Raw genomic sequence first — 18,715 nt, forward strand, 5'->3', positions numbered from 1 at the left:
AGTCTATACATTTAAAAATAGCATACTAAAATTTCAAGTGCATATCTCGAATAGTTTTTCAGTTACAGTGAAATATACGCGGTCTATTGGCGATGGTGATAGTGCCACTTACAAAGGATACAAATGGGTTCAATAAATATCTTATTAATTATTTTATTCATCAACATAAAAAAGTTTCAGTCGTATAACATGTTTTTGACTATTTTTGTAGCCACGCGCCAAAAGCGACTAAAAAAACAGCTTACGAAAATATAGCTGTCTCATTCTCTCGCATTGATTCATCTATCAACAAGAATATGCAAGCGAACATTCAAAAACATGACATGGAACGTAGAAATGTATAAATGTATTTTTTTTACGATGTACCCCTTTTATAAATCATTCAAAATCTATTAAAATAAATTTATTGTAGTTAATTCTAGGATAACAAGAAATATGGGGTGTATATCTTTGAAAACGACGTAGTTATTATGAAAAAAATAAAAATTGGGGCACTTGCATACTCCACTTCGGTGAGGGAGGGTTAATTTTAAATGAACGTTCACGCTATTATCGCGGAAAATCCTCATTTTAACTTTCAAAAATGTATGTATTTCCAAACAAAGAATTTTTAACAAGCGTCATCATCAATCATCTTGTAATTATTATAAAATGATAAATAATGAAAGTACCAAGTTATAGCTTCAATCAATTTATTTCAGTTATTAACATCGTATTGTTTTCTTATAACATCGAAAATATACATCAATTATATAATTAATAAAATTATATTATACATCAATTATATAATATTTAATTAGGACAATTCTTTGACTTATATTATACAATAATATCATATGCACTTGTTGGAGTCACAAATCCAGGTGGCGGTGTGCAAACTCCGGGCTTAACATTTTCAGGTCTGTCGCATACCTGAAATTTGAACACGTCTTAATAAATCATCTCACTGAAGTATTGTGTCAAACATTACACGAAAGATACTCACGCTGAGGTCAGGATTGAACCACAAGCCACCTGGACAATTGTCTAGAACAGCTATATCTGCTTCATCACAGTGATAAAACCGTGAGCAATCGTCAATGTCAGGTAAATGAAGTGCTGGCAACGATGGATTGAATGGAGGACACTTAGGAACGTTGGCACTGACGATCACGCTGAGTAAGGCGACGATTGCCAAAATGAATAGACCTACAAATTATTATAATTAATTTTTATGTATAATATCGCTATTCTGTGTGTCTGTCTGTGTATCTGAGATAGCGCTCGCTGTACTATAATAGTCGTTTTCATTTAAAATATATATGTATGTACGTCACAGCTAAAACAATGCTAACTAAACGTACGAATATAAAAAAAGAAAAAACTCTCTGAGCATTTACCGTCATCTTTTGAAAATTTATTTAATTAATTTTTCTGTTGGTGTTTTATACTGTTTATATGTATGTAGTTAGGAAAGTATTTTTTTCATATTAAACAATTTAATATAAATATTAAATTAAATATATAAAGTTTTTGAAAAAAAAAACGACCGCTTGTGGATCGAACGCAGGACCAACAAATTTATTTTAATTTTTATTTTATTTTATAACTTAATATACCAACATGCGATGATATTGCATCGGGTACAACACTAGTATTATGTACATATATATTACTGTTATTTGAGACATATTTATGATTTTTAAAAATATATAATATTCCGTTTGTTACAGAAATTACTAACTGCTGAACCAGTAGATTCTATGACATAATCACTAATAACCATACTAACACACTTGTGAAGAGTCTCGGTGATTACAACAAAATGTCTATACCCTTCAGGTATAACACACAGATTACATAAACACCACAATCTGCTTTAAACCATCGACTTTAGAGAGTCTTTAATTAATATTATGTATTAGATGTATCATGAGCATTTATAAGAATTGTAACAACGTTTTGAGCTCTTTTTCCTATTATGCTGTACATTAACATTATAATAATATAATACTATGATTACTAACCAAATTAAATTAAATTGTAAAATAGAAAATGATCAGTAGATCAGTAGCTATTAAAATAGATGTATTGTAAGATGTTTTGTATTATAAGATGTATTGTGAACAAAAAAAAAAATCAAAAATATCAATACGGAAAAAAGTGTCCAAAGGTTTTTTTTTCGTACATAAGAGAATATAATTATTTATTATGATTTCAATTTTGTAAATTGGAACTATAATATTTCAATGTACTCACCCTTCATTTTTTTTCTTCAGTATAGATTAATGCAGTGTAGTGGTGAACGACTTCAATTCCTCTATAGCTATGAATGTTTTAATTGGCTTTATATAGTGAGTTTTTATCAATAAAAAATTCATCAAAATAAAAATTTTCTAATTTATCTGAATCAGATAAAATGAAATTGAATGCATTTTTATACCAAAACAATTTCCTGAAAGAGATCTTTTAAACTGATTGACTATCATTAAATTTGTCTTAAATTGTTTGAACTAATTAAATTAAAGTACTAAATTATCAGTTATTTTGCACACTGATATTTTATTGTAAAGATCATGTTATTAATAGTCAATCAGTTTTACATATCGCATTGAATTAATTGTTTAAGTATACAATGCATTCAATTTGATTTTATCTCATATTCAGATAAATTAATACATTTCTATTTTGATGAATATTTTAATGATAAAAACTCACTATATAAAGCCAATTAAAACATTCATAGCTATAGAGGAATTGAAGTCGTTCACCATAATATAATTTTATTGATTATATAATTGATGTATATTTTCGATGATATAAGAAAACAATATGATGTTAATAACTGAAATAAATTGATTGAAGCTATAAGCTTATTATTAACAGAGTGGGTAGCATATTTTATATAAGTTTCGAAACCCACTGACGCGACCATATATGTATGTATAAGCAACTATGAAGTCCTGCTTATGACCCAATATTTAATAGGTTGCCGATTTTGTCATTTGCACGACTTCTCATCCTGAAAAAAAGCTCGTCAATTGTTTTATTTTTAGTTTTGGTTTCATACATTAGTTGTTAAAACATATGCTCTATGTCTACTAGCACTACTGGAGCGGAGTTGCTAGTATCTATTCACACATAGTGGCTATTACATACATATATAAATACTAGTGCTGCGTAGGGGTGGGTGGAGTATCCAAGTAAAAGGCCAACAGTCGTTTCACAGCATTTATTGATGATTAAGGAGATCTACCCCTTATAAGGGGTAGATCTCTCAGGACGTCTTATCTGTTTACCTACTGTATAGTCACGTATTCGGATATGTATTCCCACGGTATGAGAAGTGCAATCATTGTTTAGCTTACTTGCACTTAACCTGTCGCTAATCCTTGAAACCACTTATACCAGTCGCACGGTATGCACTTAGTTAATCCGTTAACAGATATCCGTTAAACAGATAATCCTTGAACGGTCACACAGTCTCTGGGATTCTATTCGCTTCATCCGCGCCGTACGTAACACTAGTTTTATGCCCGTTGAAACGGGTTGTTTCGGAAACAAATTGATTCATGATTAAAAATAAAGTTACAATACGTATAGTAATAATTAATCAGAAGCGGAACCAAAACAGAAATCGGGATTCGGAGCTGAAACAGGGATCGGTATCCGGAACTGACAGGAATACAACACCGGAAATGAAAAAGGAATCAGGATCAGAATTGAAACAGTATCAGCAGTGCCGGTTTTAGGGGGGGGGAGGCTAGGTCGGGCGGCACCCGAGGGCGCCAAATAAGTTAGGGCGTCGAACGATGCGCTCAAGGCGCTTTAAAATTTAAAATTAAAGCACCAAAAGCCATTCAAAATTTTAAATTAGAGCGCCAACGGCGAAAGTTCTTTCCTAGGGTGCTTAGAAAAAATTGCCCGAGGGCGCCATCGGGTGTAAGGCCGGCACTGAGTATCAGATCAGGATCAGAATTGAAACAGTAATCGGGATCCGGGACTGAAACACACAAATTTTACATATGCTGGCGAAGCTGTGGGAAGAGTATTGGTTATGTGCATATATCCGAGAGTGCAAATATTAAAGGTTACATTGTATTACCTATTTATTTTAATTTGACATGTAACGAAAATTTAAGGTAGTGCTAGACATTACCACTTGATAAGTATCAGATTAGAATCTGAGCTAAGCTCTTTTACTGCGTTTATGAAAATAACCGGTGTATGTGGCCAGCTCACGCGTCGGAAAACATTCTGCTTTATTCGTGTACGCACCAGACGGAAAAATAAAGAATATTGAATTATTTCAAATGTGTTCGCTGCCTGGGTTTTTCCGACAAATGGGAACGGGAACGGGAATTGCAGGCGTTATTGTGGCATTGCAACGCATTCCGGGATTAGCTATTGTTAATAAAAATACTTCTCGCATTGGATTGGATTGGTTTCAGTGTTGTTTCGAAGAGACGAAGCACTGCAATGACATCCAATCGATTTCTCACCTTCGTTATTATTAACATGGCCGAAAAAGTCTTCTCACATGAAAAGGTAGTCGAAAATGATTTAATAATTGAAATTAAATGATGGATATTCATTTTCCTTCAATATCCAAATGTGAGATCCAATGTTTGTATGTTATGTCTAGACACCAGAGTGGCATCACAAGATAATATTCGATTTGGGATTCTTTTTTCGAGCATTAAGTGACATCTTATATGAAGTTATTATTAATCCATACAGCTTTTCTTAAGGGGGACCACTAGTGTGAAATTTTAAAAAATCTTTTTTTTGCATATTTGGATAGTCTATACATTTAAAAATAGCATACTAAAATTTCAAGTGCATATCTCGAACAGTTTTTCAGTTACAGTTTAATATACGCGGTATATTGGCGATGGTGATAGTGCCACTTACAAAGGATACAAATGGGTTCAATAAATATCTTATTAATTATTTTATACATCAACATAAAAAAAGTTTCAGTCGTATAACATGTTTTTGACTATTTTTGTATTAAAAAATAACGACAAGTATCGACATGCAAACGCACATAATTGAGGCCGACAGGCGACTGCATGACTCAATAGCCACGCGCCAAAAGCGACTAAAAAAACAGCTTACGAAAATATAGCTGTCTCTTTCTCTCGCATTGATTCATCGATCAACAAGAATATGCAAGCGAACATTCAAAAACATGACATGGAACGTAGAAATGTATAAATGTATTTTTTTTACGATGTACCCCTTTTATAAATCATTCAAAATCTATTAAAATAAATTTATTGTAGTTAATTCTAGGATAACAAGAAATATAGGGTGTATATCTTTGAAAACGACGTAGTTATTATGAAAAAAATAAAAATTGGGGCACTTGCATACTCCACTTCGGTGAGGGAGGGTTAATTTTAAATGAACGTTCACGCTATTATCGCGGCAAATCCTCATTTTAACTTTCAAAAATGTATGTATTTCCAAACAAAGAATTTTTAACAAGCGTCATCACCAATCATCTTGTAATTATTATAAAATGATAAATAATGAAAGTACCAAGGTATAGCTTCCATCAATTTATTTCAGTTATTAACTTCGTATTGTTTTCTTATAAAATTGAAAATATACATTAATTATATAATCAATAAAATTATAATATGCATCAATTATATAATATTTAAGTAGGAGAATTTTTTTGACTTCCATTATACAATACTTTCATATATGTACATTTATTGGAGTCACATATCAAGCTGGCGGTGTGCAAACTCCGGGCTTTTGAGGAAATTCGCATACCTGAAATTTAGACGCATTTTAATAAATCATTTCACTGAAGTATCGTGTCAAACATTTTACGAAATATACTCACACTGAGGTCAGGATTGAACCAATAGCCATCTGGACAAGTGAATAGTTCCACTTTTTCGCAGTAATAGAATTCTGAACAATTGTCAACGTTTGGGAAATGCATATGAACATTGGCAGTGACGATTACGCTGAGTAAGACGACGATTGCCAAAATGAATAAACCTACAAATTATTATAATTCATATTACATATTATTGATATTAGAGACATACATGCATATTAAAAATATCAGTACGGTTAGGATGTGTCCAAAGCTTATTTTTTTGTACATAAGAGAATATAGTTATTTACGATGATTTTAATTTTGAAAATTGAAACTATTTTAATGTACTCACCCTTCATTTTTTTCTTCAGTATAGATGAATGCAGTGTAGTGGTAAACGACTTCAATTTCTCTATAGCTATGAATGTTTAAATTGGCTTTATATAGTGACTTTTTATCAATAAAAATTCATTAAAAAAGAAATTCTTTAGTTAATCTGAATCAGATAAAATGTATTTGTACAAATTTAATGTATTTGTATAGTTAAAACATTTCTTTAAAGATATATCTTTAAGTGTAAAGATCATGTTATTAACCGCTTAGCTGCAAATTTGCAAATATTAAAATAATAGAAATATTTTAGTTTATCTGGATTAGATAAAGTTTGATTGTATTCATTTTTATTTACAAAAAAAAATTCTATTAGTGTTAGATTGTTACTAAGAAAGATCTTTTAAGCAGATCAGTCATTTGGACCATATGTTTGATAAACAAATGTGTGTTATATTTGTAGTGTACATTAGGCCAGAGCGAAAAATGGAATTTTGGATTTCCCAAGATGGACCTAATGGAAAACTTGAGTCATATCAAGGGAACTTAAAATGAGAAATTTCACCGTGTTAAAACAATGTCCCGGCGTCTCCAATAAATCATTTAATCTCAACAAAAATCACGAAAAATTATTTTTCTAATTCAAGAATTAGGTAATAGGTTTGGAGTTTACATGTAGTTGGCAATTTTTTTTTTACTTATTATGCACTATGGAGAATTTGAAAAATTCGAGGTAATAGACATGATAGTTTTTGAATTTCCAAACAAAGAATTCTTAAAAAAAGGGTCATCACTATTCATCTTGTATGTAACTAAAATGATAAATAATGAAAGTACCAAGCTATAGCTTCAATCAATTTATTTCAGTTATTAACATCGTATTGTTTTCTTATAACATCGAAAATATACATCAATTATATAATTAATAAAATTATATTATACATCAATTATATAATATTTAATTAGGACAATTCTTTGACTTCTATTATACAATAATATCATATGCACTTGTTGGAGTCACAAATCCAGGTGGCGGTGTGCAAACTCCGGGCTTTACATTTTCAGGTCTGTCGCATACCTGAAATTTGAACACGTCTTAATAAATCATCTCACTGAAGTATTGTGTCAAACATTACACGAAAGATACTCACGCTGAGGTCAGGATTGAACCACAAGCCACCTGGACAATTGTCTAGAACAGCTATATCTGCTTCATCACAGTGATAAAACCGTGAGCAATCGTCAATGTCAGGTAAATGAAGTGCTGGCAACGATGGATTGAATGGAGGACACTTAGGAACGTTGGCACTGACGATCACGCTGAGTAAGGCGACGATTGCCAAAATGAATAGACCTACAAATTATTATAATTAATTTTTATGTATAATATCGCTATTCTGTGTGTCTGTCTGTGTATCTGAGATAGCGCTCGCTGTACTATAATAGTCGTTTTCATTTAAAATATATATGTATGTACGTCACAGCTAAAACAATGCTAACTAAACGTACGAATATAAAAAAAGAAAAAACTCTCTGAGCATTTACCGTCATCTTTTGAAAATTTATTTAATTAATTTTTCTGTTGGTGTTTTATACTGTTTATATGTAGTTAGGTAAGTATTTTTTTTCATATTAAACGATTAAATATAAATATTATATTAAATATATAAAGTTTTTGAAAAAAAAACGACCGCTTGCGGATCGAACGCAGGACCAACAAATTTATTTTAATTTTAATTTTATTTTATAACTTAATATACCAACATGCGATGATATTGCATCGGGTACAACACTAGTATTATTTACATATATATTACTGTTATTTGAGACATATTTATGATTTTTAAAAATATATAATATTCCGTTTGTTACAGAAATTACTAACTGCCTAACCAGTAAATTCTATGACATAATCACTAATAACCATACTAACACACTTGTGAAGAGTCTCGGTGATTACAACAAAATGTCTATACCCTTCAGGTATAACACACAGATTACCTAAACACCACAATCTGCTTTAAACCATCGACTTAAGAGAGTCTTTAATTAATATTATGTATTAGATGTATCATGAGCATTTATAAGAATTGTAACAACGTTTTGAGCTCTTTTTCCTATTATGCTGTACATTAACATTATAATAATATAATACTATGATTACTAACCAAATTAAATTAAATTGTAAAATAGAAAATGATCAGTATATCAGTAGCTATTAAAATAGATATAAGATGTATTGTGAACAAAAAAAAAAAAATCAAAAATATCAATACGGAAAAAAGTGTCCAAAGGCTTTTTTTTCGTACATAAGAGAATATAATTATTTATTATGATTTCAATTTTGTAAATTGGAACTATAATATTTCAATGTACTCACCCTTCATTTTTTTTCTTCAGTATAGATTAATGCAGTGTAGTGGTGAACGACTTCAATTCCTCTATAGCTATGAATGTTTTAATTGGCTTTATATAGTGAGTTTTTATCAATAAAAAATTCATCAAAATAAAAATTTTCTAATTTATCTGAATCAGATAAAATGAAATTGAATGCATTTTTATACCAAAACAATTTCCTGAAAGAGATATTTTAAACTGATTGACTATCATTAAATTTGTCTTAAATTGTTTGAACTAATTAAATTAAAGTACTAAATTATCAGTTATTTTGCACACTGATATTTTATTGTAAAGATCATGTTATTAATAGTCAATCAGTTTTACATATCGCATTGAATTAATTGTTTAAGTATACAATGCATTCAATTTGATTTTATCTCATATTCAGATAAATTAATACATTTCTATTTTGATGAATATTTTAATGATAAAAACTCACTATATAAAGCCAATTAAAACATTCATAGCTATAGAGGAATTGAAGTCGTTCACCATAATATAATTTTATTGATTATATAATTGATGTATATTTTCGATGATATAAGAAAACAATATGATGTTAATAACTGAAATAAATTGATTGAAGCTATAAGCTTATTATTAACAGAGTGGGTAGCATATTTTATATAAGTTTCGAAACCCACTGACGCGACCATATATGTATGTATAAGCAACTATGAAGTCCTGCTTATGACCCAATATTTAATAGGTTGCCGATTTTGTCATTTGCACGACTTCTCATCCTGAAAAAAAGCTCGTCAATTGTTTTATTCTTAGTTTTGGTTTCATACATTAGTTGTTAAAACATATGCTCTATGTCTACTAGCACTACTGGAGCGGAGTTGCTAGTATCTATTCACACATAGTGGCTATTACATACATATATAAATACTAGTGCTGCGTAGGGGTGGGTGGAGTATCCAAGTAAAGGGCCAACAGTTGTTTCACAGCATTTATTGATGATTAAGGAGATCTACCCCTTATAAGGGGTAGATCTCTCAGGACGTCTTATCTGTTTACCTACTGTATAGTCACGTATTCGGATATGTATTCCCACGGTATGAGAAGTGCAATCATTGTTTAGCTTACTTGCACTTAACCTGTCGCTAATCCTTGAAACCACTTATACCAGTCGCACGGTATGCACTTAGTTAATCCGTTAACAGATATCCGTTAAACAGATAATCCTTGAACGGTCACACAGTCTCTGGGATTCTATTCGCTTAATCCGCGCCGTACGTAACACTAGTTTTATGCCCGTTGAAACGGGTAGTTTCGGAAACAAATTGATTCATGATTAAAAATAAAGTTACAATACGTATAGTAATAATTAATCAGAAACCAAAACAGAAATCGGCATTCGGAACTGAAACAGGGATCGGTATCCGGAACTGACAGAAATGACAGACACCGGAAATGAAAAAGGAAACAGTATCAGCAGTGCCGGTTTTAGGGGGGGGGCTTGGTCGGGTGGCGCCCGAGGGCGCCAAATTAGTTAGGGCGTCAAACGATGCGCTCAAGGCGCTTTAAAATTTAAAATTAAAGCGCCAAAAGCCATTCAAAATTTTAAATTAGAGCGCCAACGGCGAAAGTTCTTTCCAAGGGTGTTTAGAAAAAATTGCCCGAGGGCGCCATCGGGTGTAAGGCCAGCACTGAGTATCAGATCAGGATCAGAATTGAAACAGTAATCGGGATCCGGGACTGAAACACACAAACTCTACATATGCTGGCGAAGCTATGGGAAGAGTATTGGTTATGTGCATATATCCGTTATGTGCATATATCCGTGAGTGCAAATATTAAAGGTTACATTGTATTACCTATTTATTTTAATTTGACATGTAACGACAATTTAAGGTGGTGCTAGACATTTCCACTTGATTAGTATCAGATTAGAATCTGAGCTAAGCTCTTTTACTGCGTTTATGAAAATAACCGGTGTATGTGGCCAGCTCACGCGTCGGAAAACATTCTGCTTTATTCGTGTACGCACCAGACGGAAGAATAAAGAATATTGAATTATTTCAAATGTGTTCGCTGCCTGGGTTTTTCCGACAAATGGGAACGGGAACAGGAATTGCAGGCGTTATTGTGGCAATGCAACGCATTCCGGGATTAGCTATTGTTAATAAAAATACTTCTCGCATTGGATTGGATTGGTTTCAGTGTTGTTTCGAAGAGACGAAGCACTGCAATGACATCCAATCGATTTCTCACCTTCGTTATTATTAACATGGCCGAAAAAGTCTTCTCACATGAAAAGGTAGTCGAAAATGATTTAATAATTGAAATTAAATGATGGATATTCATTTTCCTTCAATATCCAAATGTGAGATCCAATGTTTGTATGTTATGTCTAGACACCAGAGTGGCTTCACAAGATAATATTCGATTTGGGATTCTTTTTTCGAGCATTAAGTGACATCTTATATGAAGTTATTATTAATCCATACAGCTTTTCTTAAGGGGGACCACTAGTGTGAAATTTTTAAAAAATCTTTTTTTTGCATATTTGGATAGTCTATACCATTAAAAATAGCATACTAAAATTTCAAGTGCATATCTCGAATAGTTTTTCAGTTACAGTGAAATATACGCGGTATATTGGCGATGGTGATAGTGCCACTTACAAAGGATACAAATGGGTTCAATAAATATCTTATTAATTATTTTATTCATCAACATAAAAAGTTTCAGTCGTATAACATGTTTTTGACTATTTTTGTATTAAAAAATAACGACAAGTATCGACATGCAAACGCACATAATTGAGGCCGACAGGCGACTGCATGACTCAATAGCCACGCGCCAAAAGCGACTAAAAAAACAGCTTACGAAAATATAGCTGTCTCTTTCTCTCGCATTAATTCATCTATCAACAAGAATATGCAAGCGAACATTCAAAAACATGACATGGAACGTAGAAATGTATAAATGTATTTTTTTTACGATGTACCCCTTTTATAAATCATTCAAAATCTATTAAAATAAATTAATTGTAGTTAATTCTAGGATAACAAGAAATATAGGGTGTTAATTCTAGGATAACAAGAAATATAGGGTGTTATCGCGGCAAATCCTCATTTTAACTTTCAAAAATGTATGTATTTCCAAACAAAGAATTTTTAACAAGCGTCATCACCAATCATCTTGTAATTATTATAAAATGATAAATAATGAAAGTACCAAGGTATAGCTTCCATCAATTTATTTCAGTTATTAACTTCGTATTGTTTTCTTATAAAATTGAAAATATAAATTAATTATATAATCAATAAAATTATAATATGCATCAATTATATAATATTTAAGTAGGAGAATTTTTTTGACTTCCATTATACAATACTTTCATATATGTACATTTATTGGAGTTACATATCAAGCTGGCGGTGTGCAAACTCCGGGCTTAACATTTTGAGGATAGTTGCATGCCTGAAATTTAGACGCATTTTAATAAATCATTTCACTGAAGTATCGTGTCAAACATTTTACGAAATATACTCACAATGAGGTCAGGATCGAACCACAAGCCATTTGGACAAGTGAATAGTTCCACTTTTTCGCAGTAATAAAATTCTGAACAATTGTCAACTTTTGGGAAAAGCATCTGAACATTGGCAGTGACGATTGCGCTGAGTAAGACGACGATTGCCAAAATGAATAAACCTACAAATTATTATAATTCATATTACATATTATTGATATTAGAGACATACATGCATATTAAAAATATCAGTACGGTTAGGATGTGTCCAAAGCTTATTTTTTTGTACATAAGAGAATATAGTTATTTACGATGATTTTAATTTTGAAAATTGAAACTATTTTAATGTACTCACCCTTCATTTTTTTCTTCAGTATAGATGAATGCAGTGTAGTGGTAAACGACTTCAATTTCTCTATAGCTATGAATGTTTAAATTGGCTTTATATAGTGACTTTTTATCAATAAAAATTCATTAAAAAAGAAATTCCTTAGTTAATCTTAATCAGATAAAATCAAATTTAATGTATTTATATACTTAAAACATTTCTTTAAAGATATATTTATCTTTAAAGAAATTCTTTAAAGATATAGATCAGTTATTTTGCACACTGATATTTTAGTGTAAAGATCATGTTATTAATGGCATTATGTTTGATAAGAGAGTAGAAGTAGACAGTGATGTGCTTCTAAAATCTTATTAACCGGCATACATATTGACGAACATTTCCCACCCTTCTCCAATTTTAGGTAGGAACTTTAGCTTTTCACGCTTTAAAACATCATTTTAGATATAACCAGTGGCAGCTCGTCCATACGCACTGCGGTACTGCAGCACCCCCAAGAAAATTGAGGTAAAAAATTAATATTATTATATACATAAATGTATGTATATTATATGAAAATATCAATATTATTTAAGCGTGTATTAAGCTCGCCCGCACACCGATACATCCAATAATGATCATACATCGCGGTACTAATATCAGAAAGTGAGGCATCGTTTATGATTTTGTGCAGTACGGTTTTCGTTGGAATATGCCGAGTGGGCGAAGGAGGGGCGCGGGGAGGTAGGTCGCGCTAGAAGCTTGGTCTCGTACTGCCACTCCCGGCTGTACGGACGTATTTTGCGTCGTATGCGCGCGCGTGCCCGACACCTCTCACTTTTCGTCATTCCTTCTGCTTTCGTCTTTCCTTCTACACCTCTTACACTTTCTACATTTCTACTCTTCCTTCTAAACCTCACTGTAACAGTTTTATTTCTTCTAAATTTATTTGGCAAACAAATTTTTTTAAAAGCGATATTTGCACCTATTTTCGAAACAGAATCATGGCTCTAACTGTCAATTAAGCGTATCAAAATCAAGAGAAGTTGAGGCAATATTTTCAAGACCTTAAATCTTTTTCTGAAAATGCCGATAAAACAATAACAAATTCTACCAATTTACTGAATACATTAAATGATTGTTTTTTAGGGTAAAATCAACAAATAAGTGAATAATTTCAAATGTGTTTACCACTTCCAATTAACCCTTTTAAACAAAAACAAAAAAAAGTTTAGCCAGAAAACTATCCCAATAAATATGTTTCAATAGAAAATACTAAATATAAAATAGTATTAAGAGGGCTGTACACCCGAAACCTTAATTTTGTTGCCGTTCCTTTCTTTGATATATATATTGAGTGAATGCGACAACATCTATCAATATATATATATATATATATATATATATATATATATATATATATATATATATATATATATATATATATATATATATATATATATATATATATATATATATATATATATATATATATTGAGTGAATGTGACAGTTGCGCTTCGACCAGATAAAACGTATTTTAAATTGACTAAATCGAGGTTTCGTATTCTCCTATTTTCTCCTCCGAAACTGGACCAATTTTTAAAAAAATGTCATCATCGGTATGAGAAAGATATTTTCTGTGCAACTATGCGCGTATTTTTTTTTTAAATCGACCGTTAAATAAGCACGCTGGACTCTTTTCGTGGGTGTAAAAAAGAGGCTATTTTATTGATTTTTGGCGGCTCATAGCTCCTATAAAAAATAGCTTATCAAAAAAATAAAACCAAAGATGCAACCCAATGGTGGATATCCATAGCATATTAAAAAATAACTTCTCTAGTGCCATAATTGAGGAAGGGAGAAGTCTAATACGTTTGTATGGACAAGGCGCTGGTGTTCAGCCCTCTTAACAGTGGGAAAAAATCCCAAATGAAAATACATATTTTTGACTTTGGATTTAAACTGGACGACTACTTAGAGAGATTTGAAAGCTGAAAAGTACTTCAAATGAAAGATAAAATACCCGACTACAGATTCCAATATTCATTTTGAACAGGAAATTGACATATTTTGAGACATCAACGGAAATATCACCTAGATATAGAAAAATCACGCGATTTAAAAAAAACATATATCTCCGAATCTCGAGCCAATCAACATTTTTTATTACCAGATTCATGTTCACTGGGCATAAATCTATAAGTAAAGTCATATCTTGTCTCTGAACCAAAAAAAAGTCGTCATTTGTCGAACAGTGTAATTAATTATAAGTATTCCAAATAGAAAAAAAATCTGACTATTGATTCCAATACTCACTTTTGGCACAGCAATACTAGATTTTGAATTTAATACTGCGAAAGCCAAAAATCTGTTATAATTGCTCATTTTTTAAAACGTTCATATCTCTTTAACGAGAGCAAGCCAACAAAAATCATTATCATATTCGAATTCAGTGGATCAAACATAGTAAAGATTAATAAGTCTCCTCTCCGGTAAGTAAAAATGTGACTTTTTATTGCTCAGTGTTATTTGTAGAAGCTACTTTATTACAAGCTTTTTTTACAATGCATTCATAAAAATCACCACAAAACAACGAAGTGACAAATACAAAATTTCGTGTTTTCCTTTTTTTTTAAATAATTATGAGTATGGAAAGAGCAATAAATATCTCCATAAATTTAAATTTGAAAAAAATGTAATAAATTAATTGGTTCGCCAAGATGCATGCCGGTAAATAAGATTTTTGAACCACATCACTGTCTACTTCTACTATCTTCTTATCCAATGTAATGCTATCGGGCATGTAATAACTATTATAAATTAATATCAAAATAATTTTATCAATTCAAATTTTGTTTCTGACGTATTGTTGAATTAATTATCTACACTTCGATTAAATCTAGATTTTCTGTTTGTCTGTTTCATCTACTATTCTGGACCCATTACATTATTATTGGTGCATTTTCGCTATTTTTTTGGATTGTTGGTATTTCCAATAAAATATTTGTTTAAATCACGACCGTAGCCAGAAACACAGGCACAACCCCTCCCCTGTATCCCAAGCGCTAATAAAATAAGCTTTTATAAGCTTTTTGAAATTCCTATAATTCGTGGAAAATTAGGACTAGTCTATATACATATGTAGGTATTTCATTCCAAATTGATCCTTTTCGATTTCAAATTCACATTGAAAAGGAGTCAATTTGAAATTAAAAACGGTCAATTTGGAATTAAAAACCTGTATAAATATTAGGTGCATATTCTCAGGCACATTAAAAATAAATATTTATAAAGGGAAGTTATACAACTAGAACAGGCATCGGCAACCTATAATCCGCGGGTCACCAAGTGACCTATATGATAATTTCAAGTGACCCATTTTAATATGTCAAAATTGGCAATTTAAGTATAGAAATATAATCCTAATAATCCTAAGAGAACGGAAATTTCAGGTCAAATTGAAAGACCAAATGTCAACTCAGGGGGACATCTACGCCGGAGTTCCCCAAGGCTCTATCCTCGGCCCCACACTATTCAACCTTTACACACACGACATACCCACTCCCACCCATAGATACACAAACATCGCGCAATACGCCGACGACACTGCCATCTTAGCAAGCTCCATTTGCCCCAAGGGAGTCTCGCTTGCCCTCCAGAAGTACTCGGACCAACTAGTAGCGTGGTACGATAAATGGCTGATGAAAATCAACCCGGATAAAAGTCAGGCAATATTCTTCTCCAGACGTAAAAAACGGCGTAAACCAGCCAAGCCAGTAATCATAAATGACAAACCAGTCAACTGGACCAAGTCTACCCGCTACCTGGGGGTAATAATCGACCAGAAACTAACCTGGAAACCCCACATCACCAATGTGGTGCGTAGAGCTAGGGCAGTTACGTCAAAGCTTTACCCACTATGTAAACACAACAGCAAACTCTCGCTTAAAAACAAGTGTTTGCTGTACAAATCCATCATCCGCCCACAAATCACATATGCGAGCCCCGTCTGGGCTCACACAGCCATCTCCAACAAATCAATACTCAAATTACAGACTGTCCAAAACAAATTGTTGCGTGCCGCGGGAAACTATGACTGGTACACAAGAAACACTATTATTCACAACGACCTAAGCACTGACTACCTTGACAAACACGTACACAAACTTGCCGTGAACTACTTCAAGTCTCTCGGCAAGATAGACAACGCCCTGATCAACTCCCTCAGTGAGACCAAACTCACGTTTAATCAAAGGCCCATCGACATTTTGAAGACGGGTATAGGCTAAAATTAGCATCAGTTAAATTAAACAAATCACCACCGAACGGTCCCAAACCAGCTAACCACCCACTAACACACTAACCCCGACAATATCCCACAGATGATGCACTAATTTTGCTTAGTGTTCTAGCCTGACAAACGATCAACAAGCGAGCAGCCGCCAGCCCGCACTACAATATCAACGAGAGATCGATCTTATATAAAACGTTCGATAGATAGGTCAAGGGAGTGTCACTACCCGAGAAAACTATCGTTAAAATGTAGCCACAAAGAAGAAGAAGTATAGAAATGATTTCAAAAGTTCAACGTTGTGAACGGATATTATCAAAACAATAACAGATTTAATAAAAACAATAACAGATTTAGAAAAAAATCTGATATTATTTAAATCTCTCATCATATCAACGTGTTGGACATCTTCCTACAAAATTGTCATATCTTAAAAAAATCATTTTAAGTAAACATATGAGCAACTTAACTATCGAAAATCCAAACGCTTGTATTCGTCTTAAGGCGATTAAACTAGACTTGATTTAATTGACGTCTCAAATTCAGAATCAGGTGAGCCATTCAATATTAAAATTCAGTATTTTATTTCGTTTTGTTATTTTATGTTTAAAACATTGTAATTATTTTCTTAGTAAAATTTATCTTAATCTAAAAGACTGTTTTAAAATGAAAATACCCACTGACCCGAAACATCTTTTTAATAGTGACATTTTTTTTATTTTGAACCATAAAAGGTTGCAGACGCCTGAACTAGAATATCAAGATGAATAGAATAATTCATTTTTCTTTATTATAACTTTTTCGGACCATATTGTCAAATTCATTTTTGCTTTTTTTTCGAAAAAAAAATTATGTCAGCTCTAGATAGTTAGGTAGTAAGTGTACATATGTAGATAAATGTGTAATTAAATTTAAAAAAAAATGGTTGTACATTAAATTTTCCCATATTTATTTATTTCATTTCAAGTTGCAAAATACATAAATCAAAATAATTAATCTTCATTTTCTTCGAATAGTTCGTCCATAATTAAAGTAGCGTTCGGTGGTTTGCAGGTACCTTCTGGAACGTTCTGTGGCCAGTCGCACACCTACATAAAATAATGTATAAAAGATCGATAAGACATCATGTAAATATTTTGATTTATATTTAATTCCCTATAAACACTTACGCCAACAGTCGGATTGAACCATGTACCATTCAAGCACGGAGCTAGAGTGGCTCCATTCGTATCACAAATGTAGAAGGTGGAACAATCATCAACATTTGGTACAGTAACTGCATCACTACCTGGTGGAACTATTGGGCAGTTTGGAGCTCTCACTCCAAAACTCCCTTCTTCGTTGAGATTAGTCGCTAATATCACTCCAAAAGCGGCAATCAACACAACACACACACCGTATTCTGAAATTGTTATAATAAATAGTTACAGATTCATTTGATTACGTATTGTAATGTTAATAATTAAAATTATACCTTTCATGATGAATGCAAAGACAACGTCTACGCTCTAACTTTACGCAGACACTGGTATATGTTCAGAAACAAGATTTTATCAAGAGAATCAAAGATAATCTATACGTATTATATATAATATAATATAATGGACGGAATTTGAAAACGAAATCTAATCTTGATATTTAAGGTAGATGTGAGATTAATACACACATTTTATGCACTCTGTACTATTCTGCACAATGTGTAATCTGTATCCAATTTGATCACGAATTCATTGTATTGATATATTTGTATACAAATCAAAGAATGGTGTGAAAACAGAATGGAAAACCAAGAACAGTTTAATAAATTATAATTGAATTCCGATTATTATATCTTTACCAGATTGGACATGATTTGTTTCTCAAATGTGATCCAAAAGGCTGTACAGAATTTGATCCTAAAACTGCTTTTATGTAATGATTTGTCTCATTTTTCATGTGTGAATAACAAATATGGTAACTTATCTATAATAGAATCGCAGCCATTCATCTGATTATATTATACAACACAGGAAGGTGTTCACGTGAATGTCAGACTTTTTGAAATCGACAAAGATAACAGTATT

The 18,715-nt window shown here is 32.0% G+C and overlaps 3 protein-coding genes and 2 long non-coding RNA genes across 5 annotated transcripts; all 5 read right to left on the reverse strand.

Annotated features, from left to right (window-relative positions):
* Nucleotides 1-677: 677 nt before the first annotated feature.
* On the reverse strand, nucleotides 678-2,304 carry LOC143914547 (peritrophin-1-like). Its single transcript, XM_077434809.1, has 3 exons — nucleotides 2,239-2,304; nucleotides 986-1,188; nucleotides 678-912 (listed from the first exon to the last, which is right to left on the reverse strand). Exons 1-3 carry the CDS (start codon nucleotides 2,243-2,245, stop codon nucleotides 820-822), a joined length of 303 nt encoding a protein of 100 aa, XP_077290935.1. The 5' UTR covers nucleotides 2,246-2,304; the 3' UTR covers nucleotides 678-819.
* Nucleotides 2,305-5,242: 2,938 nt separating this feature from the next.
* LOC143914548 (uncharacterized) lies at nucleotides 5,243-6,231 on the reverse strand. Its single transcript, XR_013260832.1, has 3 exons — nucleotides 6,174-6,231; nucleotides 5,840-6,000; nucleotides 5,243-5,766 (listed from the first exon to the last, which is right to left on the reverse strand). It is a non-coding gene; the product is annotated as an uncharacterized LOC143914548 (long non-coding RNA).
* A 763-nt stretch (nucleotides 6,232-6,994) lies between these two features.
* Nucleotides 6,995-8,597, reverse strand: LOC143914686 (peritrophin-1-like). The gene is made up of 3 exons (XM_077434978.1): nucleotides 8,532-8,597; nucleotides 7,303-7,505; nucleotides 6,995-7,229 (listed from the first exon to the last, which is right to left on the reverse strand). The coding sequence occupies exons 1-3, from the start codon at nucleotides 8,536-8,538 to the stop codon at nucleotides 7,137-7,139; spliced, it is 303 nt and encodes a 100-aa protein (XP_077291104.1). The 5' UTR covers nucleotides 8,539-8,597; the 3' UTR covers nucleotides 6,995-7,136.
* Nucleotides 8,598-11,743: 3,146 nt separating this feature from the next.
* On the reverse strand, nucleotides 11,744-12,448 carry LOC143914776 (uncharacterized). The gene is made up of 3 exons (XR_013260852.1): nucleotides 12,391-12,448; nucleotides 12,057-12,217; nucleotides 11,744-11,983 (listed from the first exon to the last, which is right to left on the reverse strand). It is a non-coding gene; the product is annotated as an uncharacterized LOC143914776 (long non-coding RNA).
* A 5,131-nt stretch (nucleotides 12,449-17,579) lies between these two features.
* On the reverse strand, nucleotides 17,580-18,706 carry LOC143914368 (uncharacterized). The gene is made up of 3 exons (XM_077434564.1): nucleotides 18,127-18,706; nucleotides 17,822-18,054; nucleotides 17,580-17,740 (listed from the first exon to the last, which is right to left on the reverse strand). Exons 1-3 carry the CDS (start codon nucleotides 18,131-18,133, stop codon nucleotides 17,645-17,647), a joined length of 336 nt encoding a protein of 111 aa, XP_077290690.1. The 5' UTR covers nucleotides 18,134-18,706; the 3' UTR covers nucleotides 17,580-17,644.
* Nucleotides 18,707-18,715: the final 9 nt, after the last annotated feature.

Source organism: Arctopsyche grandis, chromosome 7, assembly GCF_051622035.1.
Source record: "Arctopsyche grandis isolate Sample6627 chromosome 7, ASM5162203v2, whole genome shotgun sequence".
Taxonomy (NCBI): Eukaryota; Metazoa; Arthropoda; class Insecta; order Trichoptera; family Hydropsychidae; genus Arctopsyche; species Arctopsyche grandis.